We start from the raw sequence: 26,873 nt of genomic DNA on the forward strand, positions 1-26,873 counted from the left end.
GATATCAAGAATGAATAAAGACAGAGACCTAAACTTTCATTTTTATTGGCTCAATGATATGCCCACATGCCCTCCTTGATGAGCTCATGTGGGGGCTTATTGTGGGATGTGCTAGGCCTTTCAGAATTTTATGAGATCCCCAACTTTGAAGATATCTTTGCCCCTGGAGGTCCCAGGTGGTGGATATTGTTCTCATGTCATTTATTGCGATTTTATCTGTCTATAGAGATTAAATGTGGCCTAGATAGCACCATCTATTGGACAGTTATGAACTTGGAGGGGTTAGAATGGCCTTACGGAGATGTAAGTGAGTTTATGTCCATCCCTTTGCTATGACACCGAAAATATATCTCCCATAAATACTGGATCAATACAAAATCCCAATATTCATATCTGGACACTACCATTGTCCTGTTTTTCTTTGAAGAGAAAAAGAGTTACTTCTGAAGGTGTTAGATTTGAAACTTCTCAGCCTCTTGAATACATATGGATCTGAGACTTGCTGTCTTTTTCTTAAAGCATTTATTGGCTGTAATTACCTTGTCACTGCAGGGGCTCCAACTTCAAAGGAAGTTGAAGTCTCAGCTCTTTCTTGCTTCCCCTGTTTTAATTAGTTTTTCTCTCCCCAGTTATAATTAATTACATATGTTCAATGTTAGGGGTACATGTCCCCTCCCTGGAGATGTCTTATGGATTTTTATTTTTTCTCTATCACAGAGTTATACAAAATCTTCAACTTGTACTTGTAACAGATGATACCCACCTTGCTAAGATCAACAGCACTGCTGTTGTCATGGTTTCCTCCATTTTTAACATCTAATGTAGAGGGGGTAGGTTGTGGAGAAACTGACAGAGCTGTGGGACAATAATACCTCTGTTAATAACATAGACAGGGAACATTGAAAATTTATTAATGGTTGTTCATACACATTTTTCATGTATTTCCAGCACTGAGCCGTGACTACCATTCACAGTCAGCAATCTGTTTTCTTTTAAACAGCAGCTGTCATCTTCAATTAGCATGGCGTCACTCTCCTCAGAACGCAGCATCCGGATGAGAGATCCTTCTAATCGTTACAATGCTGCCGGCATATAAGATCCTGAGCAATGCTGCAAGTCCTCATCTTGGCTATTGCCAATGATCCAGGACAAATAAACAGGTCATCCACCTTTAGGGACATTGTTTTTACTTAAATGCATGTATTTTGGGCTAAAAATATATATATTTATGCAATTAGGTTTGATTAAAGCACCCCCCCAAGAATTTTTATTTAGTTTTTTTTAACAGCACTGGAGTGGTTCTACTTCACCAGCTGCCGATCTTCATCTGTTCCCAGCACCACTCCAGTGGATTTTCTGCAGATTGTGACATGACGGATCGCTCCTGTGTTTGCTGGGCGAGCTGGAAATCACACCCCAATGAAAGTCTATGCAAGACAGAACGAGTGTCTCATAGACCTACATGTGACCGTTGCCTCTGACTTTCAGTCAGTCAGAAGTTGTGGTCACAAGATGATGCCATGGCCCAGAGAAGTGCCGGGAACAGATGAAGATGGTGGGTGATAAGTATAATAGTGGAGTCAAGGAACATAGATATAGCACCACTCCAGTGCTAAGAAAAAAAAAAAAGCTGGAGTGGTGCTTTAAACAGTTTTTGCACTTTTTGCATTCTAAAGTCTCTGCTTTGCACTGTCTATTGCTGTAACACTCTATTGGATGAAGACACCTTTCTTAAAGTAAAACCCAATCTCATCCGATCATTGCGATGGATAACAGCTACATGTTTTATTACTGTAAAATTCAGTTTGTAAAACGCTCAGCTTTCAGTTTGGGAAACAAAGGAACGCGGGTGCCGAAATCTATCCCGGCACACGTGATCTGCGTATAATTATCACAATAACCAGCTGGTTACTTACTATTCTTGTCTAGTAAATGAGGCTCCGACTGCTTCTTGCCAACTTCTGCGAACGAGCGTACCATAGGAATGAGATTGTTACGTTTCTTCTCAATTTGATGATGGTGTTTTTTCAAAAGTGCTTCCTTTACTTTTACTCTAATGTTGTCTCCCAATTCCCCAGCGGAATCGTGATGATCCAAGATCATATCTGACAGCGTAAATGATAAAGAAAACACAATGGATTCAGCAGTGAAAACCACAGAGCACTTCATTATATACAGTACAGACCAAAAGTTTGGACACACCTTCTCATTTAAAGATTTTTCTGTATTTTCATGACTATGAAAATTGTACATTCACACTGAAGGCATCAAAACTATGAATTAACACATGTGGAATTATATACTTAACAAAAAAGTGTGAAACAGCTGAAAATATGTCTTATATTCTAGGTTCTTCAAAGTAGCCACCTTTTGCTTTCATGACTGCTTTGCACACTCTTGGCATTCTCTTGATGAGCTTCAAGAGGTAGTCACCGGAAATGGTTTTCACTTCACAGGTGTGCCCTGTCAGGTTTAATAAGTGGGATTTCTTGCCTTTTAAATGGGGTTGGGACCATCAGTTGTGTTGTGCAGAAGTCTGGTGGATACACAGCTGATAGTCCTACTGAATAGACTGTTAGAATTTGTATTATGGCAAGAAAAAAGCAGCTAAGTAAAGAAAAGCGAGTGGCCATCATTACTTTAAGAAATGAAGGTCAGTCAGTGCGAAAAATTGGGAAAACTTTGAAAGTGTCCCCAAGTGCAGTTGCAAAAACCATCAAGCGCTGGTTTTCATAGTCATGAAAATACAGAAAAATCTTTAAATGAGAAGGTGTGTCCAAACTTTTGGTCTGTACTGTATATAACATAGATCCACCTATGTTCTTGGGCTGATCACATTCTAGTATCCAATGACCAATGTCATGCAGAGAGTACATGACTCTAAGGCTATGTTCACACGTTGTGCTTTTGATGCGTTTTTTTTATCTTGGCAGCAAAGAATCTGCTTACAAAAAACAGGTTTTGGAGCCTTTCTGCTGTGTTTTTTGTGTGCAGTTTACATGTGTCAGTTGTCTACAGTACATGTTTAATAAAGTTAGTTTTATACACCAAAAACGCAGGGTTGCGTTTTTTTCCAGCATTTTTGCACTTTCTCATTGCTTTCTATGGGGACAAAATGCAAAAACGCTAAAAAGATTGACATGCTGCACGTTTCAAAAATGCAGAAGTTTTCCAATTCAGTCAGGAAAAAAAAGTGTGTGCATGAGATTTCTAACGTATCATAGCTTTTGCTGGTACTGTGAAAAGCAGCCTTTAATTTGCATAAAATAAAGCAGCAAAAATACAACGTGTGAACATAGCCTTATGCGGTATATACAGTATATGTCCATATAACGGCGCTGTATTGCACAGTGGTGCCCGAATAGGGCTGCCATAGAGGTTTATATGCCAACTCTGCTGTACCTTTGTAAGCCTCTATATTCATACTACGGCATACAGAGGGGTTCTGTATGAATCCAACAGACACAAACTCCTGGCATACAATATTGGAAGCCATATGGAAGGGGTCTGGAGTCTGACAGTGCACGAACGGCTGTCCATCAAGGCAGTACATAGAGGTCTACCATGCCCATAGGACCCGCAAGGTGTGTCTCACCCAGATCAGCAGGTGAAGTTCACCTAGAATGTGTCCACCAAGAATAAAGTGATAGCATATTGCTACGTTATGCCATCACTTTATAGCAGGGGCATGGCTAGGGTCTTAAAGTGGCCGTCTAAAGTTTGGAAGTTATTCCCTATCCACAGAATACGGGATTACTTCATGATCGCTGGGGGTATGAACGCTGGGACACACACCGATTGTGAGAACTTGAGGTATGAAAGAGACCCATGTGAATGGAGTGGTGGTCGATCATGCACACTGCCCTCTATTCATTCTTAATGAGAGTGCTGGAGATAACAGAGTGCTGTGCTCAGCTGGTCTTCGGCATTCCCATAAGAACAAATCGAGTGCCAATGCGCATGATCGACCACCAGTCCAACAGTCGGGAAATTATTCCCTATCCAAAAAATAGAGGAAGTTCCCAAACTTGAGAATACTTCTTTAAGATATTCAGTGGCCGGAGCCCAAGGACACACCGCCTCTTTTACAATAAATATACATATGAATCCTTCCTATCAACCAATGGCCAAGAACACAACAACATAAGCCAGTATGGTTAGTGGAAGCTTGCAACTTCTAGTTTTGAGGGGGACATTAACAAGTATAGGAAGCTTAGCAGTCTTCTGCTATATAGACATCTTTCAATATTCATAAACTTTTGATATGAGTAAAGAATGTTTTTTTAGATGCTCAAGTCATACCAGACCGGGATGGTCACTTTTATTTTAGACAATTTCATCTCATTTCATAGATAATATAATAATAGTCAATGTGCAAATACTTTTATTTAAAGAGGACTAGTAACCTTTTCAAAACTGGCCAGTTTTTGATTTTAGTTTCCCGCTGCCACTCTGAATTTTCCATTTTATTTTTTTATCCACCATATGGTTCCAGAGATTTAGACCTTTTTATTTAGTGCTATTTTTTGGTTCCTTACAAAGACAGTGTTGTTCACAGCATAATAATGCAGAGCAGCCTAAATACATGCTCCCAGAGAATCCTGTGGCCCATGCCCCCTTGGTAAAGATCTTAAGAATTAGTAGTTAAAGAAAAATGGAATACTTAGGTGAGCAGCAGGAAAAGAATAACAGCAAAAACTGGCCACTTTTGATATGGCGACAGGCCAACTTTAAAAAAAAATTGTAGTTTTACCTCTGAAAAATCTCTCCAAAGTGCTAGCCACTAAGTGTCTACCTTCTGTGCAACTTTCTGTCCACTGCCTGTGGTGAGATGTAATCCATGTCTACCAGAGACCCCCGAGATGGAGGCAGGTCTTTGTCAATAAGCTATTCTCTCTGCAAATTGCATATGGGCAGAATAGAGGTGCGCTTTCAGTTTGGGGCATGCAAGGAGTTGGACGATAGCAAGAGTAATGCATGCTGAGAAGTGAGGTTGAGGAAGTTCCTGCACCTTTAGTGCTGGTAGAATGGAGTTAAGGAGAAATCACCAGCTCAAAATGACTGGATGACAAGCTACAGAACATGAGCACCATTACAGTTCCTAGACATATTATACGGCTGGGTGGAGTTTTAACTTGTAGTAGGGGATGAGGGCAGCAAGACGATGCTTTTCTACAGGTGGGTGAAAGGCAGGGCTGTGGAGTTAGAGAGTCGGAGTTGGTGTCCATTTTGGTGGAGTTGGTATAAAATGGACTGACTGCGACTCCTAAAATAGCTAATAAATGGGGTACAGTAGTTCAATGCAGGATGTTCTGTAAATGTTTTCGTAAGAATTCGGGAAAGTTATGAAATGTCTTATAAATGTCTGTTCTGTTCCTGATCTAAGGATCTAGGCTTTTAGTTGAGATGAATCTGTGCTGCACTTTATGTACACGCTGAGTAGTGAAGCAGAGCTGTGGAGTCTCGGATTTTAGTTGAGATGAATCTGTGCTGCACTTTATGTAAAAGCTGAGTAGTGAAGCTGGACTGTGGAGTCTCGGCTTTTAGTTGAGATGAATCTGTGCTGCACTTTATGTACATGCTGAGTAGAGAAGCAGAGCTGTGGAGTCTCGGTTTTTAGTTAAGATGAATCTGTGCTGCACTTTATGTACACGCTGAGTGGTGAAGCTGAGCTGTGGAGTCTCGGCTTTTAGTTGAGACTAGATGGTGGCTCGATTCTAACGCATCGGGAATGAATCTGTGCTGCACTTTATGTACACGTTGAGTAGTGAAGCAGGGCTGTGGAGTCTCGGCTTTTAGTTGAGATGAATCTGTGCTGCACTTTATGTACACGCTGAGTAGTGAAGCAGAGCTGTGGAGTCTTGGTTTTTAGTTAAGATGAATCTGTGCTGCACTTTATGTACACGCTGAGTGGTGAAGCTGAGCTGTGGAGTCTCGGCTTTTAGTTGAGACTAGATGGTGGCTCGATTCTAACGCATCGGGAATGAATCTGTGCTGCACTTTATGTACACGCTGAGTAGTGAAGCTGAACTGTGGAGTCTCGGCTTTTAGTTGAGATGAATCTGTGCTGCACTTTATGTAAACGCTGAGTAGTGAAGCAGGGCTGTGGAGTCTCGGCTTTTAGTTGAGATGAATCTGTGCTGCACTTTATATACACGCTAAGTAGTGAGGCCAGGCTGTGGAGTCTCGGTTTTTAGTTAAGATGAATCTGTGCTGCACTTTATGTAAACGCTGAGTAGTGAAGCTGAGCTGTGGAGTCTCGGCTTTGAGTTGAGATGAATCTGTGCTGCTCTTTATGTACACGCTGAGTAGTGAGGCCGTGCTGTGGAGTCGGGAGTCAGGGAAATTGAGGAGTCAGAGTCGGTGGTTTGGCTTACCGGAATCCACAGCCCTGGTGAAAGTACGGGTCTTTTTAACCTAACACTGCAGAAGACCTCTTCCATTAACTAAATCCTATAAGGTGAACAAGTCACAAGACTCTGTAAGACTGCCTTACCTACAAAACGGTCAGCACTTCTATCTTACAGAGGATATGTAACAAGCAGAGAACACATTGCAATAATCTCACTCCTGATTGCGTCTAATTTGCATTTATAGGAACAAAACGCACAAGGGAAAGTAATATTGTCTGTGAATTCAGATGAAGCCATTTAATGACACAGCACACAAGCACTTCAGCGACTCCATACTAATTCTGTCCTGTGCCTGGCTGCGGCTCAGACAGAGCTGGTTATGAGAGGCAGCGCCGAGCCCTCCGGGGTGATCCTGGGTGTTCGTGCATTTACTTAGCTAATTGCAGCAAACAAGTCATTTGCTCTTCCTTATTCAAAGCCATCTGATAGTTGTCCCTAGAATGAAGGCTGTGACAGCGCATCACACCCAATACCAAGATGACTATATTATCAGACTGCAATGTTTGCTGGTTACAGACACCATTACATACTAAGCAGAGCTGTCTACCATTGTCATTGCAGCGCCCGCTGAGTTGACATTTGCGTGTTGGCCATCAACCTAACAAATTGTAAAACTGCCATTTCCACAAGTAGAGAAACACGCCAATAGGAGTTACAATGGAATAACAGGATCAGAGAATAGTTGTCACATGAGCACCAATTTCTACACAGCAATTGTTTTTTCCACTGCAGATTTCCTTGCATCTTCAATCCGCTTTGCTGAGGAACATGTAACCGTCCCCTTAGTATTCGGACACTTCTATCCATTAACTCCTACATATTGTAGATACCATGATGCACACACCTTGGGCCCTATACAATCAGACTCTACCAAAAGTAATTGTATATCTCCAATATGGCCACCACCAAGAAGCATTAACTTGTCATTTAAAGGCTATGGAAACCTTTGACATAAGTAAAAATAAATTTTCTATGTTAGTGGTAATCTTTAGTCACTGCACTGGCTACCTATTCACTACAGAATACAATACAAACTCATCTCTCTCACCCACAAAGCTCTCCACAGTTCTGCACTGCCCTATATCTCATCCCTCATTTCTGTCTATTACCCTTCCCGTGCCCTCCGTTCTGCAACTGACCTAAGACTAACATCCTCCTTAATCCGAAACTCTCCAAGACTTCTCTCGTGCTGCACCAGTTTTCTGGAACGCACTACCCCAAACTATCCGACTAATATCTAGGCAGTATGTTTTTAAACGTGCTTTAAATACATATCTATTCAGACAAGTTTATCACCTCAACTCACTAACCTAACTCTCCCCTGTTCCCTCCTAAGTGTTAATCATAATCTGCTCCTGCCTATTCATCTGTGTCCACATCCTCCATGTACTCAATAGCACACGTTAACTGCACGCATACATATCCTAGCTGATGACCGGATCATGCAGCTTTATATGAAAACCCTTTTTATTATAATTACGGCTGGACCATAGTTAACAGCACATTCTACCTATTGTGTCCCCTAATTTCCTTATAGATTGTAAGCTTGCGAGCAGGGCCCTCTCTCCTGTAACTGTTGAAATGTGCTACACTGTATTATTTTTATTGTCAGTACTGGTCTCTGATTAATTGTAAAGTGCTGCGGACTATGTTGGCGCTATATAAATAAAAATTATTATTATTATAGTTAATAATTTTATCTTCATCAATTTGTAAACCCCTTAATATGCAGTTTGAATCCTGAATTTTCTTTTGTGGGAGTGTCTCTCCCTGTAATATAGGCTGGATGTGAGATCTAGACGTATTCAAGGTGCTGCTGTCTTCACTTGTTTTCCCTACTCGACCAAAAAACTAACCTTAATGATCCCCACCTTTTATATTTTGTATATGGAGCACTGCTTTTTATATATGCCTGTTTTATCTTTTTGTTATCAGCCAACTCTGTTTTGTGGCATCACATTACAGCTGATGAGCGAACCATTATTCATTCACTTGCATTTACATGAAACATGGGAACCGCGCGAGTTTTATGATTCAACTACACAATCGCAATACACAAGTGAGTCTTCAAAGAAGATGCTGGATCACATTAAAGGATTCGAATAATCTCCCTACGGTCACTTAATAATGTCTCCGAGCTTGGAAAGAAGCAATCACTTGTTTAGCTTTGATAAATGTGTTTTTCTATCATGTGCACAAAATATCAACCATACTACCTCCTCTTCACAGAAACATCAAAGTGCACCTCTTTACTCCCGCTACGCTGTATCAATATAAAGCGGGATACACATCGAATATCCATCTCACACATTCCATATACTTTTATCTGTCACCTCTCCTGACACGTATGTTCTACTACAGACTAGTACGCCCCATAAAATAACAATTCTGGGGCATCTTTTTTTCATAGAAAACTACATCGTACTGTTCCCCTATTATTATAAATATACGAATATATTGACAATTAGGTGTTACCATTCCCCTTACCAGTGGGACATGACCCTATACAATCGGATACTGCCTAGTCAGTTACACATAATATTCACAAAGAGAACAGGACAATGAGAAGTTGCTCCAGAATTGTTATTTCTTGGTACAACAGAAGTATTGTCGGGAATTTATACAATATTGTATTATTGCTGTTATACTGCTTTGTAATCAGGTTTGCTTTTTGAAGTTTGTCCTGTCTGTCTCCCTGTACTCTAGCTCTGACATAGATAACCTCTCCCTTCTTCTTGGTTAGTATGCAGTCAGCCATCAATGTCTCATGTCATCCTCTTTACATCCCTGGCTAAGAATCATCTTTTCACATGCTGCTGTTAATATTGTGCATAATACAAGAGTTCAGCCTGAGAATAAACTTCTTATGGGATCTTCATACGTGCCTCTGCAGTCGAGTTAAGCTATCTGATGAAGCTCTTGGCGTGAGTACTGGTTCAATACAGACATCCATAGGAACATGGTCTTAAGAGCCCCACACTTGTTGTCCACTTATAGAGTCAGAATAAGCACCCAATAAAAATGACATGCCAGAAGCCCTAGCAAGTCCGATTTAGACTTATTTGACTTTCAATTTCCTCTAAACCTGCATGATAAGTATGTCAGGATAACTTGCTACATTTTTTACGTGGTAGAGGCAATGTATGCTTGTCTAAATTCATGATGTGCCACTTTGCATTGGATCCTTATATGCGTGAATCCAAAATAAAGAGTTTAGCTCTCACATGTCTAAACAGCAGCATTCTCAGCGTAAAATTAAAATATTCAGCCTACTGTAGCTTCACATAGAAGTGACTTTTCATAAAGTAGTATGAAAAATCCTGGATCGCATTTCGCTCTTCACATTAGGCAATATGCTCTATTTTAAAAACAAAGTTATCACAACAAAACTTAGGGCGTAAAACTAGTGCTCTTTAAAAAATGCAATTAGTAAGTACTCATGCACCCGCTAAACTCGCCTCGAAATCCCAATAGAGAACATCTGGCTATCGGGCTAGTGGCCAACCCACTCTAGATTGGAAAGTGCTATAAAATGATTAACTGATTAGCTCTACGTGACGCTCTATTAAAGGGAATATGTCAGCAGGTTTTTGCTATTTAATCTGAGGGAAGCATGATGTAGGGGAAGAGAGCCTGATTCCAGCGATGTGTCTCTTACTGGACTGCTTGGTGCAGTTTTGACAGATTCTCTGTTTTCTCTGCTGTAGATGTAGCAGTGGACAGAATGCTGAGCCATGTATAACCCCATCGGCTTCCTATGTACATTGTCAACAAGCCTTACTCAGATTACACAGTGTTACACAAATTATCCTGACTGGCTTGCACGTGACCCCTAGTCCTGCAGTGATAATCTCCTGCTGATAAAACAATGATTGTATTGAAACTACAGCAAGCTGCTAAGCAAGTGACACATCCCTGGAATCAGGCTTTATGCCCCTATTTTACATTGCTCTCAGATTAAATAGAAAAAAACTGCTTTTAGATTTCCTTTAACATACAGGGTACACATCATTTTTAAAAATAAAATGCAATATCGTTTTTCAATTCTTTCCCATGCCTTTTACACACCTAGTACAAAAGAAATAAAAAGTTGGAACTTCCAACACAAGATGAGTATTATACCTGCTATTTCCTCTATGGTGTTTGCCCGCATGTCCAGCTGAACCGTTCCATTTATAATACAGCTCCTCAGTTCAAAAAGGCTATGTAGAGAGAGCGTGGCGACATAGGGTTTACTCCAGCGTTCTCCTCCATCCTCTACATCTTCCTCAAACTTTAACCACCTGAAGTCACAAGGAAACCGAGGATGCATGTAAATTAGTAAAAAGTCAATTTTTTATTATTTTTAGAAAAAGAAAAAAACTTTTGCCAACAGCACAGTAAGGGCTCATTCACATATCAGTGTTTGTCATAAGTGTGCTGTCAGTTTTATCACTTCCACATATATTCTATAGGACAATCCAAACGTCAGGGTTTTTTTCTTTACGAATAGAAGGTCTACATAAAAGAAACGAGAGGTGTTCTATCTTGGTCCTATTTGGGACACAAATTAACCCCTTCAAATGATAAAAAATAAATAGATACATTCCAAGTTGCAACCATGTGCTGCTCATTTTTTCCTAACTCGCTGCTAAGAGAAGCTTGAGAAACCTTTGTCAGTTTTTGTCAGTTGTTTTTTTTGTTTTTTTGTATACGAGAAAAACAGATAACAGATAGTAAAAGCAGACACTTGGATGGGTCTGCTATTTTGCAGTCCTGAAGCTGCAGTAAAATTCACCATCTGCACAAAAGATCTGTTCTGTGCAGACAATGAACCAGCAGGGACCACTGGAGGACTTCAATTCTAAAAAGTGCTGAGTTATAGATGCAACAATTATTATTATTATTTATTATTATAGCGCCATTTATGCCATGGCACTTTACATGTGAACAATAAATTATAATTAAAGGGAACCTAGCATGCGATCCATGCTGTTAGAACCACGGGGAGCATAAAACATACACGGACTACATTACTACAGCTCAGAATGTTTAACTCTGAAATTGTGCAGCGTTCCAGAGAAAACACACTTTAAATACTGGCTAGGAATGATTTGACTCTGATGATTAGTCCAAGAGGCAGGTCCCCAGCAGATTCTCGCCACATCAATCCCCTAGGCTGACAAGTTTATTCTTAAACACACACATAGCTCCAGACATGTCTGTCAAGGCAGGGAATAGCCACCGGGAATTAGTAGTTCTAGTCACATTGTCCCTGGCCAACATTTAAAGGGAATCTGTCAGCAGGCTCAACCCTCCTAAGCCGTCTATATGGGCATGTAGGTCAAAGAAAGCTGAATAAAATGATACCTTCATATCTGCGATCCGATGTCTTATTCTAGAGAAATGCATATTTTTCTTAGTATGTAAATTAGCTGTTAAGATCTATGGGCCGGACATGGATGTACCTGAGAATCTGCCTCCAGACCTTATTTCAAATTAAAGGTGGAGAAATACCATTGTGAGACATGTAGATCGGGAGAGCAGACTGTCAGTCATTACATGTTTCACATTGGTAACCCCCCTATTACACGCACGCCGCTAGGCTCAGATAGGGGCGAGACAGGTTACATGAATTCTTTGGAATCCTGGGGGAACCGTTACTCAGGGCGACCATAGACCATGTGCTGCAGCTTCTCTCAGGCACACAGGGGTATTGACCCTCAGGCACAGACACGTAGGTTATTTCACTTGCTGACCACACTTGACAAGAGTCTTCATAAATGGTAGAACCGTAGCATTTAATAAGAAGCCGCAGAGCCAGTGCAAGTTAAATCTTATGAGCAACAGGCTCCAGTGACAAACAGTACAGCAGTTCAGTCTTCCCAGTAGTACAGGACAGAACAGTTCTAATGCAAAGGCACATTAATGAACACAGCATTCTTTACAGCACAGCGAGATGGAGGAGGGGGGGGGTTGCTGAGGGAGATGATCCCTGTGAGACCATTTCTTCCATTCATTATCTTTGTGCCAGACAATACTCTGCACTGCTAGTTCAGGAGCTCTACCTGACCTGTGCTTAGCTTCACTCCTGACTTGAATCCTTTTCACTTGCAGGTGCACTTCTGTGAGATACAGAATACACACACCACCTTTCTCTTCGGCTCCAGCCAGACAGTAAACAACTTCCCCAGAATCCCTCTGTGGCTCTGCTAAAACACTCCTCTTCTTCCGTGACTGTGTTAACCCCTCTAGTTGCTGGATGCTTCTGGAGCACAACACTTCCTGTCTCATGTGCTTGTGTTACTCCTAATAGTTGCTGAATGCTTTTAAAGCAACAGCACTACTTCTGCCTGTCACACTATGCAACAGCACTACTTCTGCATGTCACACTCCCTCCTTTCATTTGAAATAAGCTCTAGAGGCAGATTCTCAGGGAGATCTGTGTTCCACCCATAGATCTTAACAGCTCATTTACATGTTAAGAAAAATGTGTATTTCTCTGGAATAAGACATCAGATCACAGATATCAAGGTATCATTTTATTCAGCTTCCTAAGACCTACATGCCCCCCGGCTTAGGAGGGTTGATCCTACTGACAGATGCCTTTTAACAACATGTTTAGTCAAAAACATTACTGCGTTTCAGAGCAAAACATACATGGCTGTAATAACGGAGTTAAACTCTTTCCTGATGTGGTTCAGGCAGCATGAATCCGCTGATATGTAAAACAATGTATTTAGGCAGTTTGTAGTGTGTGATGCGTAAACAAAATAGGTACACAGGTCCTCTATAGGTGTGAGAAATGAGAGAAGTGTGTCCCTTGCCAGGTGTAGTGTGTCCCTTGCCATAGCTGTAATTTCATGGCAAAGAGAATCGCAGCCTATTGTGCTATATAGATGACCACTGCAAAAAAAAACTGTATTGTGCAGTATAAGGTTACCAACCATGCTGGTCTCTGTTGGGTCTCGACTTTCAGTAAAAGTACTAAACCTGAAACCAAAATGTAGTATGTATAGATAGCGAGTTACTTTGCTTTTTATGTAAATGAAGACTTTATGTCAATTTTAAAAAGACTTTCACATTTTAGGATTCTTTATCCAAATTAAGTCCAATATATTCTACAGTTAGTAATAATCAAACTGTTTGACTCATTCTTAATAAGTCAGCTGGAAATCAGGCTTCTGGCCAGGGTGACTAGCTCAGAGATATGGAGCAGAGGATCCCATCCGTCTGTCGTACTCATCCCGCCTCCCCACACATCTATATTTATTCCATTGTTCTCTTATGGGTTGGAACAGAGAAGTTTTGTTTCTATTTTTCACCCTGGCGCTCAGGAATTCTCTTCTTAATGAGATAAATGTGATAATTGCTTTGACAATTGAATTCTGCAGAGCTGTATGTGTTCTCATTTTTCGTGAAACCATTTGGACTGTGCACAAGTGTCAATGACACCGTTGCTAAATAAGCGCTAATGAAAACAGTGTTTATGCCTAGTGTTTACAATGGTGAAGTGTGTAGTGAACTATAGTTGATATAATTTAGGTTTTAATTAGCTATCTCTCATACCAGGTGTAAAATATAGGAAATTTCAACATAATTTGATACTACAAGTCATTTATATACTCAAGAGAGTAAAAGCCATATATTAACCCCTACCAGAATTAGGAAGTTAATTAATATCCTGGGAAGTGCTCCGCATGTGTGAAGGGGGCTCAGGAGGTCAGTTTACTCCACACACGGCTGATGCATACTATATTACAGAGCTCCAGCCGCGTCTGTTAACCATTTAGATGCTGCTTTTAATCTCTGACAGCAGTATTTAAAAGGAATGTGAGCTCGTGCTCACATGTATCAGCTTCCATTGCTACACAATGGTTTACCATGGCAGTAAGGAACCTGTTGAAGGCCCCCATAGCTGCCAACATGGTATTCCTATGAATTTCAGTCATAGGCAGAGCTCTATATGCATAGGCGGATTATAATGAGGGCAATCCGGGCGACCAGAGGGCCCGCGGCTCCGGGCGGGGTGTCTATGGCCAGATTGCCCTCATTATATGTGCGAGCCGCCGCCGCGGCACATATCGGCAGCAGTGGCGGGAAGGGGGGCCCGGGCCGGACCGCTCCCCCAGCAGCGGAGCACGGCCGCTACTTCTTCATCAGCCGGGCCAGCACTGCAGCAGTTAACTTCCCTGTGCTGGCCCGGCCGCGTCACTGCTAGGAGACACGGCCCTGTGCGCGGCCGTGTCTCCTAGCTGTGATGTCACGCGGTGCGCGCCCGGCCTGCACTGCTGCACCGAAGAGCCTGAGGACTGGAGCCGAGCCGGGAGATGGTGAGTCTGCGTGTGTGTGTGTGTGTGTATGTAGGCAGATATCATTGTGTCATGTTTGTTTATATGTATTTTTGTGTTTCAAATGTGTTTATGCATGTATGTATATCTGTATATGTTTGTGTGTGTGCGTGACTGCGTGCGGCCTCCTGCTAAGTATAGATGGCGCCGTGTGGCCTCCTGCTGTCTCTGGGGGGGGGGGCGCCGTGCGGCCTCAGACTGTGTATAGATGGCGCCGTGCAACCCCCTGCCGTGTATAGATGGCGCCGTGCGGCCCCCTGCTGTGTATAGATGGCGCCGTGCGGCCCCCTGCTGTGTATAGATGGCGCCGTGCGGCCCCCTGCTGTGTATAGATGGCGCCGTGCGCCCCCCTGCTGTGTATAGATGGCGCCGTGCGCCCCCCTGCTGTGTATAGATGGCGCCGTGCGCCCCCCTGCTGTGTATAGATGGCGCCGTGCGGCCCCCTGCTGTGTATAGATGGCACCGTGCGGCCCCCTGCTGTGTATAGATGGCGCCGTGTGGCCCCCTGCTGTGTATAGATGGCGCCGTATGGCCCCCTGCTGTGTATAGATGGCGCCGTGCGCCCCCCTGCTGTGTATAGATGGCGCCGTGCGGCCCCCTGCTGTGCATAGATGGCGCCGTGCGGCCCCTGCTGTGTATAGATGGCGCCGTGCGGCCCCCTGCTGTGTATAGATGGCGCCGTGCGGCCCCCTGCTGTGTATAGATGGTGCCGTGCGGCCCCCTGCTGTGTATAGATGGCGCCGTGCGGCCCCCTGCTGTGTATAGATGGCGCCGTGCGGCCCCCTGCTGTGTATAGATGGCGCCGTGCGGCCTCCTGCTGAGTATAGATGGCGCCGTGCGGTCTCCTGCCGTCTCTGGGGGGGGCACCGTGCGGCCTCCCGCTGTGTATAGATGGCACCGTGCGGCCTCCCGCTGTGTATAGATGGCTACGTGTGCTCAATATTGAGTCATACAAGTAATGTAAGGCTATGTGCCCATGATACAGAAATGTTCCGGATTTTTTTTTGAGTGTTTCTGCATCTCTCTGGCAGAAAAAAACGCATGCGGATTTTAGATGCGGATTGTACATGCAGATTTTACATGCGGATTGTACATTCGTTTTTCCTGCCAGGGACAAGCGGAAGTGAAGAGTTCTTCACATGCATTTCCGCGGGTTGACAAGCGATTTTAGCATAACTTGGAAAGTGCTTGACAACTTGGTCACACTATATAAATCCATGCAACCAGCATGGATTTATATAGTGTGACCGTAAAAGAATGGTAAAAAATAATAAATATATACTTACCTTCTGATGGTCTGCCGATGTCAGCGGTCGCATGACCCGTCACATGACTAAATGACATCATGGCAGGTCCTTTTCAGACCATTGCGAGCTGCCGGCAAGCCAGGACGCATGGGATAAAGACACCGGGGGCTATCAGAAGGTAAGTATGATATTTTTTTTTTATTTTATTCTTTTTTTTACAGGTTCTATGGTACCCGGGTCCGGAGGAGAGTCTCCTCTTCTCCAAACCCGGGTACCATCCGCACATTAGAACGCATGGATTCCGCATGTACAGATGCAGTGATGCGGATTCCATGCGTTCTAATGCAAGTCAAAGGCGGCGAAAACGCCGCGCTTCCGCAAAATAATTGGTAATGCTGCTGATTTTTCCGCAATGATAATCCGCAGCGGAAATTTCCGCAGCATGTGCACAGCACATGCGGATTATCATTGGGGAACATGGCAGACCTTTTACCAAGCGTTTTTAAAGCATTTCTGCAGCGGAATTGCCGCTGCGGAAACGCTTAAAAAACGCATAGTGGGCACACAGCCTAAAAAAAATTATTATAATTAATATTGTGCCAAATTAATTTCACGTGAACTATCACATGATCTATCACGTGATAAATCAGGTGTGTGTGTGTGTTGGGGGGGGGGGGTTGTCGGGGGGGGGGGGGGCGCCCGCGCCTTCTAAACTGCCCGGGGCCCTTGCTACTCTTAATCCACCCCTGTCTATATGAGTCTGAGATTTACAGTATATACTGCAATATTGTAGTTCACAGGTTCCACTGTAACCTCTGGATTTTATATTCTTATCCTCTTATCCTGAAAAATGCACACATATACAGGGTGGTCGAAAAGTAGGTGGACAGAAAATAATAACATTTATTTTGATTTATATATAAAATTATATTTACTAACACAAGCATAACATTGACAATTAAATTTTATTCTGAACAATAATACAAAAGCCCTTAAATGTTATCAACGCAGGTGCTCAAACTGTTTTCCATTACAATTTGCACAGCTTTGAAGTCGCCTCTTATTCTTCGACAAACTTTTTTGCACAAGTCTCTTTGGGTATTAATTTCTTGAAATGCATCTCTTATGTAATTTTTCAAATCACTGACACTTTTTGGTTTTCGACTATAAACTTTGTCCTTGAGTACTCCCCAAAAGAAAAAATCCATTTGTTGCTAAGGGCAACTGAGCCAGTTTCACTTTACACCATGTTTGATAAATCTCCCCCTTCATAACCTTATTACACTTTCTGTCCACCTACTTTTGGACCACCCTGTATTGCTACATGGATAATACATGCAATAAATTTTGGCCATAAGCATGATACACAATGATGACACAAAGAAGGGATAATACACATAATGTCTATGCACAAAGGTTAAACACTAGGGTAACAGCACAGGAATACTCACAGTGATGTCAAAGTACAAGTAGAAAAATATAAAATCGCTATTGTACAGAGTGTCACAGGATTGGTATAATGCACACAGTGAGTGACATCACTATACTGGTAAAATGCACACTATCACAGATACACAGCTGGGGGCTTTTCATGCAGTTTGCAACATTGTTACCACTTTGTCACAGATGACACCGGAGAGATCACCCAGATCTCACCGCTGACACCAGTTTGTCAGGGTAACACAACTCCGCTGCCTCCAATCGTCAAGACAATTAAGCAATTGAGTGAAGAGAGATGGACGAGGCCGCGTTTGCTTCCACTACTAGGCTGATGTCAGGATTCCAGTTGTCCTTCTACAGTTTGACCACTAGTGACTGCTATTGTTCACCTTAATAATTGTGCTTCAATCCCACTCCTTACCACTGGAGGCTGATGTTGTGTTCTGCAATTGCCCTTTACTAAGATGGCAGATTCTGAACCTGTTTCCTATTTGGGCCTACTTAAAGCTGCATGGATCTCTCGCTCATTGCTTGAGTATTGTGTCTAGCTGTTAGCCTAATTTCCAGTCTCCAAGCTCCTGAACATTCTTACTTAGATTGGTCTCACCTATGTATGGATTGTTTCCTACAACTACTTTAGCTCACTTGTACTATCGCTTGCTCTCCTTAGGCTACTGGTTTCCAGCAGTACTACACCAGTATCGTAACAGCTGGTTATTGGGGAACTCACAGTGAGCATATGGTATATACACCTCTGACTCAAACGCATGTACACCTGTTACAGGTAACGCATGGCTTCAGGGGTGCGGTTTACAGAGCAAGAGGAACAGAGCTATTAAATTTTATATATTTAATCCAGAAAGATAGGCAGTGTTTACAAAAAAGTATAAAAAGATGATACAAAATGGGAACAAAACAATACGACATATACAATTACATAAAATAAAAAAGAATAACAAAAGAGAATAACTAAACCTGATGTCACGGAACTGGCTCAGAGCTTAGCGGAGGGAGGGACTCCTGGAAAAGGAAGAGAACCTACAGCAAGCTGCACCTTACAATAACTGACAAATGGCCCAGACCCAAATGCTGCTTTTTATTAGCTCAAAGTTACACCCACATACCTCTCCTTGATGAGATCATGTGGGGAAGGACTGAGGGAATGTTAGAATTTTATGAGATCCCACACTTACAGGATATCTTCGCGCCTGAAAGTTCCAGGCGGTAGATATTGACGTCATATTTCTTATCATGATTTTACCATTACATAGAGATCAAACATGGCCTGGTTAGCATCATCTATCAGAACATTATTAAGTTGGAGGGGTTCTAGTGGCCCCACAGCAATATGAGTGAATGCGTCACGGCTATCCCTTCGCTACGACGCTGAAAATCTATGTCCCATAAATATTGGATTGATCCAAAACCCCAATATTTACATCTTGACAGTGGAGACATAACATCTAGAACACTCTGAGGAAAATTATTTGAACCCAGGATGCTTCTTCCCTGGAACAAAGGCAGCCCCTGAACTGCTCCTCATCTGCATAAACAGATCTCAAGCTGACGGTTATTTTCCCCAGCAGATATCCTGTTTTAAACACCTGTCCAAGGCAGGAGGTCTCTGTTTCAAAGGTTGTTTTAATTAGTTCCTCTCTCCCCAGCTAAAATTAATCCCACTTCAAAAGAGAGGTTGGAATGTCAGCTCTTCTCCAGTTACAGGCAGTTTTCCCTTTTTCCCATAAGTTCAATGAGAGGGGTTGGATGTCCCTTCCCTGGAGAGGTCTTATGGATTTTAATTTTCCTCTATGACACACACCACAAGTGATGTCACAGCACTGGTATAATGCACACAGTGAGAGATATCACAGTACTGGTATAATGCACACAGTGAGAGATATCACAGTACTGGTATAATGCACACAGTGAGTGACCTCACAGTACTGGTATAATGCACACAGTGAGCGATGTCACAGTACTGGTATAATGCACACAGTGAGCGATGTCACAGTACTGGTATAATGCACACAGTGAGTGATGTCACAGTACTGGTATAATGCACACAGTGAGTGATGTCACAGTACTGGTATAATGCACACAGTGAGCGATGTCACAGTACTGGTATAATGCACACAGTGAGTGACGTCACAGTACTGGTATAATGCACACAGTGAGCGATGTCACAGTACTGGTATAATGCACACAGTGAGCGATGTCACAGTACTGGTATAATGCACACAGTGAGTGACCTCACAGTACTGGTATAATGCACACAGTGAGTGACCTCACAGTACTGGTATAATGCACACAGTGAGTGATGTCACAGTACTGGTATAATGCACACAGTGAGCGATGTCACAGTACGGGTATAATGCACACAGTGAGTGATGTCACAGTACTGGTATAATGCACACAGTGAGCGATGTCACAGTACTGGTATAATGCACACAGTGAGTGATGTCACAGTACTGGTATAATGCACACAGTGAGTGACCTCACAGTACTGGTATAATGCACACAGTGAGTGACCTCACAGTACTGGTATAATGCACACAGTGAGTGATGTCACAGTACGGGTATAATGCACACAGTGAGCGATGTCACAGTACTGGTATAATGCACACAGTGAGTGATGTCACAGTACTGGTATAATGCACACAGTGAGTGATGTCACAGTACTGGTATAATGCACACAGTGAGCGATGTCACAGTACTGGTATAATGCACACAGTGAGCGATGTCACAGTACGGGTATAATGCACACAGTGAGTGATGTCACAGTACTGGTATAATGCACACAGTGAGCGATGTCACAGTACTGGTATAATGCACACAGTGAGTGATGTCACAGTACGGGTATAATGCACACAGTGAGTGACCTCACAGTACTGGTATAATGCACACAGTGAGTGATGTCACAGTACGGGTATAATGCACACAGTGAGCGATGTCACAGTACTGGTATAATGCACACAGTGAGTGATGTCACAGTACTGGTATAATGCACACAGTGAGTGACGTCACAGTACTGGTATAATGCACACAGTGAGCGATGTCACAGTACTGGTATAATGCACACAGTGAGCGATGTCACAGTACTGGTATAATGCACACAGTGAGTGACCTCACAGTACTGGTATAATGCACACAGTGAGTGATGTCACAGTACTGGTATAATGCACACAGTGAGAGATATCACAGTACTGGTATAATGCACACAGTGAGTGATGTCACAGTACTGGTATAATGCACACAGTGAGCGATGTCACAGTACGGGTATAATGCACACAGTGAGTGATGTCACAGTACTGGTATAATGCACACAGTGAGCGATGTCACAGTACGGGTATAATGCACACAGTGAGTGATGTCACAGTACTGGTATAATGCACACAGTGAGCGATGTCACAGTACTGGTATAATGCACACAGTGAGTGATGTCACAGTACGGGTATAATGCACACAGTGAGTGACCTCACAGTACTGGTATAATGCACACAGTGAGTGATGTCACAGTACGGGTATAATGCACACAGTGAGCGATGTCACAGTACTGGTATAATGCACACAGTGAGTGACCTCACAGTACTGGTATAATGCACACAGTGAGTGATGTCACAGTACTGGTATAATGCACACAGTGAGTGATGTCACAGTACTGGTATAATGCACACAGTGAGCGATGTCACAGTACGGGTATAATGCACACAGTGAGTGATGTCACAGTATAGAACTATAATAATAAGACTAATGATGTCAAAGTATTGATGTAATGCACACAGTGAGTGATGTCACAGTATAGAACTATAATAATAAGACTAATGATGTCAAAGTATTGATGTAATGCACACAGTGACATCACAAAACAGTGAAAATGTTAGATTGTAAGCTTGTGATCAGGACCCTCACTCCTCTTGGTATATATTGAATTATGAGTGACTCTGTAATGTCTGATATTGTCCCCTCTGAATTGTAAAGTGCTGTGGAATACGTCAGTTATATAGAAATAAAAAATATTATTATTATTATTATTATTATTAATAAATGTTATATAGCAAGAATAAGAAGACTGGTGATGACAGGACCACAGTGATGTCACAACACAAAATACAAGGATGAAGCCCACAATGATATCACAGCACAGAGCTGTCGAGCAGTGATCTCCCAGGACAGAAATAACACTGCTCTTCCTTTTAGTCTCAGATTGGCCACTGGGCTTCTTCTGGCCTTAGGGCCAAGGTGTAAATGCATAAGGTCATTCTCTCCCAACTACTTGCATTTGTGGCTATTGCAGAATAGGGACTTACAATATTACATCACCAAATAATTTATTCAGTACACCGTAACATAACATTTTTACTTTTTTTCCCTACAGTAATAGGGGTTTTCCAGGCTGAAAAGTTAAGTCTGTAATCGCTCTATGTGACTGTAGACTGCCGAATCGGGACACTGCACATTGCATACACTGCCATGATTCCCCTGTGTTCGAAGTGCGATTATGCAGTCACATGACTGCTCGTATGTGATTTCAACCTGGAAATCCCATTTAATTTGGACCTCACTAGCAATAAAATGTTTACATAAGGGATCCTGCTTCCTAAAAAGCCAATTAACCCAACAGTATGTTTTAGGATTGTAGAAGAAAAATGTATGAGCGCTGACTCATTGTGCTGTCCTTATCTTAAAATAGTAGCTTGCCAGTACATTTTGCATTGGGCACATTAGCAAAACACTCAAAAAGGTGATAACTGAAATAATTTAAAAGCATTGAGGTTGTATCTGCTACATAAAGAAACCATGCACTGCGACTATACCATGTTCAATATATTGAAATATGAGCAAAAATAATCTACAACAATTGCATTTAGAAGGAGGAATAATGGATACATAGGTAATAATAAGTGAAACTTGTTGTGTTTTACCTATTACTAAGGGACTATGGAGGAACGCTTCTCCTTGTGGAGCATGTGAGAACAGAGCAAGGAGACTTATAGGTCATGCAATGCTTCTCTGGGAATTGTAATAGGCAAACAGCTTCTGACTACAGAGACAAGATGACTAGAACTCTAGTGCCACCTATTGGATGTAGCAATCCTAAAAAGTCAACATTAAGCCTTTAACATGCCTTGCCACAAGACTCAAAATAAGAAGCAAAATCCATTTGCAAAAATAGGTTTCAGGGTGTTTGCTCCTCATCATTGCAAAGCAGGAGGTCTTATTTGGCTAAATGAGAAGCTCATGTGGCAATGTTCGTTAAAGGGGTTAATATCGACTTTTAGGATTGCTACATCCAATAGGTGGCATTAGAGCTCTAGTCTTCTTCCTCTCTGAAGAGGCTACTTGCATATTAAAATTGCAAGAGAAGCATTGCATAGCATATAAGTCTCCTTACACTGGCTTGGCACTCTCTACAAGGAGAAATGTTGCCCATTAGACCCTGTCAGAGGTCTTTTATGTAGTCAAATCAAATCCTCTGCTTTACATCCACGGATACTGAGGGAATTGAGCTCAGTAATTGACAAACCGCTGTATCTCATATTCTTAGACTCTCTGGTAACAGGGGTAGTGCCACAGGATTGGAGGATAGCCGATGTGGTACCGATACACGGTCTACATCCAGCTGCAGTGGGATTTGCCAAAAGCTGCTCATGGGGGGTGAGTGGGGGTGTCAGCCAATAATATCCTACAGCATCTGTAGAAGGTAATATTATTTTAGATCACATAATATATTGTTTATTTGTGTGATTCTTAGTTATTTTACCTTGCTGTCTCTTTCCATTCAGCATCCTCTCCATCTTTAACACAGATTTCATCCAACTCTGTAAAAAGCTCATGGGGCACATGTTCTTCATCCTCTTCTGTTCCAAGGATGAACTGCACTCTTTGGGATGGTGTGTCTACAAGAATGACAAGGGTACACTTATTTATTTTAGCCAATATTTATAAGAGACAACAAATGCCAAAGATATAAAAACTGGTTCCCCACTGCAACACCTACAGACATGTTATGGAGATAAATTTGTCATTTTTGCCCAGCTATATGGATTATGATAGTGCGGGAGAGACTTCATCTGACCGTCTCAGATATGTTGTGGCATCTAGTCCAACTGTTCAAAGACAAATGTTAACAGGTCTGATCAGAAGAGGCTAACCTGAGTATATATATATATTATATTGTATATATTGCAAAATGATTACATACCATGAGCCAGTGACTCATCATGGCCTTCCTCTTGTATAACTCCCTTCATGCGGTCTCGTTTTCGGTGCTTCTGTCCATGAGTTCGATGATGTCTGTGGCTTTGCCGACCCAGTGGCATCCGAACGCCAACATACAATGTTCTGTGCCCTAGAAACAGAATAGGAGAAGATAATATTTAATACATTCGTTTTATTAACAGGGTCAACCGCTACTAGTGGATTATTTAGTAAAATGCATTTATTTATTTCCTTAGGTTTATTATGAAAACTCAAGCTCTCTCATTATATGTACAATATCTTACACATTCATATCTTAACATTTAATTTACCGGTTCCCAGAAAATCTTTATAGGTAGACAGATGAGACAATCAGACAAATAAGGCTAGTCATATACATTAAACAAATGTCCAATGCTTTCAACCGATATTTCATGTTTATTTCAATATAGAAGGGGAACAAGACGCTGCCAGATCTCTTGCCAGCTGTTTACTTCCCATAACAGCAAAGGTTCCGGCAAGTTTAGGGGCGAGACCGGTTACATGAATTCGTTGGAATCCTGGGGGAACCATTATTCCGGGCGACCATAGGCTGCAGCTTCGCTCAGGAACACGATAGATTCAGTTGCTGACCAGACACATCTGACAAGAGTCCTCAGAAACGGCAGAACAGTAACATTTAATGAGGCACGGCCAGTGCAATGTAAATGTCTCTTTGAGCAACAGGCTCCAGTAATAACAGTACAATCTCCTTTGCAGTACAGCTGTACACAGTCTATTATCCTGTAGCACAGTAGAGCACAGTTTTAATGCATACACAACCCCAGGCTTTTCCTTCACAAGGACTCAATTGTACACAGCATTCTTTATTCTGCATGGAGATTGAGGGGAGGGGAGGGTTTGATGAGGGAGTTGATCTCTGTGACACAATTCCTTCCAGTCCTTATCTTCCTGCCAAATGATAGACTTCCTGAACTAACTGTGCAGGGTATCTGACCTGTGTTGAGCTTCACCCTGGACTTGAATCCTGTTCTCTTTCCTGCACTTCTGTGAGATACAGATCATATACACCACTTCTCCCTTTGGCTGCAGCCAGAATGTAAACAACTTCCCCACAATCCCTCTGGGGCTCTGCTAAACACTCCCCTTCTCCTGTGACTGTTGTAACCCCTCTAGTTGCTGGATGCTTCTGGAGCACAACACTTCCTGTCTCATGTGTTTGTGTTACTTCTAATAGTTGCTGAATGCTTTTAAAGCAACAGCACTACTTCTGCATGTCACACTCTGCAACAGCACTACTTCTGCATGTCACACATTCAATATAAAAAAAATGAATGTTATTGATTTAAAGAGGTTGTCCCCTACTTTAATGAGCTATCCTAAGGATAGGTCATAAATGTTAATGTCTGATTAGTGGGGGTGCAACACCCGGCACCCTCACAAATCAGCTGTTCTCAGTGCCGGCAGCTGCTGGAAGTGCTCAGTTACGGAGCTGCTCCATCTACTGCTAGTGGCTGTGGCTGGGTACTGCACATCCTCCCCATAACTGGGCACATTTGGCAGCCGCCGGCACCGAGAACTGCTGAACGCAGGAGGTGCCAGATTGTCACACCCCCACAGATCAGACATTAATGACCTATCCTTGACAAAGACACACACAGGGTTGAAACGTTGTATGTTTTGGGATGGCGGAATAAACACCTCTTTTGCAATTGAACACCCTGGCATGGATGCTGTCTTTTACTTTTCTATCCTTAGGATAGTCTTGTATAAAACTTGGCACTCAGGTAAATGTTGTAAGAAGATAATTTTATTGTGTGCAGGCAATCCAAAAATACAGAAGACGTTTCGGTCATATAAAAACCTTCATCAGTCAGACAGATTGCAGTGTGCACAAGGATACAGGCAATAATGAACGCTCTGGATAAGCAGCATTTGCTGCGGCAGTGAGCGGCGTTTCATCCTTAGGATAGGTCATCAATGTTAAAGTCATGGACAACTTAGATATCCTCTTATTGTGTCTGCAGCTACTATGCAGACTTATACATTTCCATAGTTCTGAAGTATGAACCCTGTATAGTCTGATCCGTCGTTAAACAAAAGCCTTTCAAGCCTCAGACGTCAGTGTTTTTGAAGTGGATTTTTGAGCAGATTCACTTCCCCATCCAAAAAAAGCCTCAATGTGAACATAGCCGGAATCCATCTCTGCCTTCCATTGTATTCACAGAATAAGTTTTTTTTTTATCCATAAAAGACAATTTCTTAAAAGGGAAGGTCATACAGAGGGTTCTTCTATAAAGTAGAGCAAAATTTGTTTTTTGCCCGGGGTATTGAAAGAGAGACTCAGGACATTCAGCTGATTGTCCCAATCATTCAGCTGATATTCTGAAGTGACAATCTCTTTAAACTGGGTAGGCACTTCTTAAATTACCATCAGGGTTCATGTACATGGCCAACTTTGGTTTTGTACATATACATAGTATGGAGCTGTGGAGCTGTACACAGTTAACTTCATATAAGAAAGTTACATAATAGTTTGTACCCAACAACAAGGAAAAAAATCATAGCATGCTTCATTATATGCCTATATAACCCCATAATATGCAGTATGGAGCAGTGACACGAAGAACCCAACGCTTCATAGTATTCAACAATGACCATGACTTCTTGGTCTTCCTTTGCAGAAATACATTCAACTAAAAGAAAGGAAAAAAATGTTCACCGACATGAAATTTGACAAAATCAACCATTAACTACAAAAATCTTGCCAACGCAGAAAAAAAATGATGATGAATACAGATAATAGACAATTATTCTACTAACGCTGAGCTCATTTAAAACGTTCTATTTCCACTTTATAAACTTGATATAAATCAAGTTTGTATCATTAGTGAAACACAACACGAGACAGAGGAAGCCGGAGAATGAACTAAGTAAAGGAAGGACAGAATACACTGAGCTGTCGGGAATGGAGCATTTTCCATCTGTCCAAAAACTGCGAGCAGAGCTTTTCAAGGTTAATTGTTTTTTAAGTTGTTCGTTAATTTGAAAGCTGTTGTGACACATTAGATAATGACAGTAAATCCAAAGCAGGATGTTTGTCCTGGGAAAGGGATTTGTCCAAAACATCTAAATGAATAACTGACAAATGAGGTTTTAGGCAGGGCTGCCAACAGATTTGACATCCTGGTAGTTTAGTCCAAAAATGTGCAATAGATGGAATATTTGCAACTTTAATGTATTGA

At 42.1% G+C, this 26,873-nt stretch overlaps 1 protein-coding gene across 1 annotated transcript in view; it reads right to left on the minus strand.

Moving 5' to 3' along the window:
• Positions 1-26,873, minus strand: part of LOC141199519 (electroneutral sodium bicarbonate exchanger 1) — a 265,649-nt gene that overhangs the window by 63,235 nt on the left and 175,541 nt on the right. The window contains exons 3-7 of the mRNA XM_073663223.1: positions 23,633-23,779; positions 23,192-23,327; positions 10,536-10,696; positions 1,917-2,105; positions 764-855 (exon numbers count right to left, since the gene is read on the minus strand). Coding sequence (XP_073519324.1) covers positions 764-855; positions 1,917-2,105; positions 10,536-10,696; positions 23,192-23,327; positions 23,633-23,779 — 725 coding nt within the window. The remainder of the gene's footprint in view (positions 1-763; positions 856-1,916; positions 2,106-10,535; positions 10,697-23,191; positions 23,328-23,632; positions 23,780-26,873) is intronic.

The sequence above is a fragment of the Phyllobates terribilis genome, unplaced genomic scaffold, assembly GCF_046119375.1.
Source record: "Phyllobates terribilis strain yellow unplaced genomic scaffold, ASM4611937v1 Scaffold_2__4_contigs__length_985480577, whole genome shotgun sequence".
Lineage (NCBI taxonomy): Eukaryota > Metazoa > Chordata > Amphibia > Anura > Dendrobatidae > Phyllobates > Phyllobates terribilis.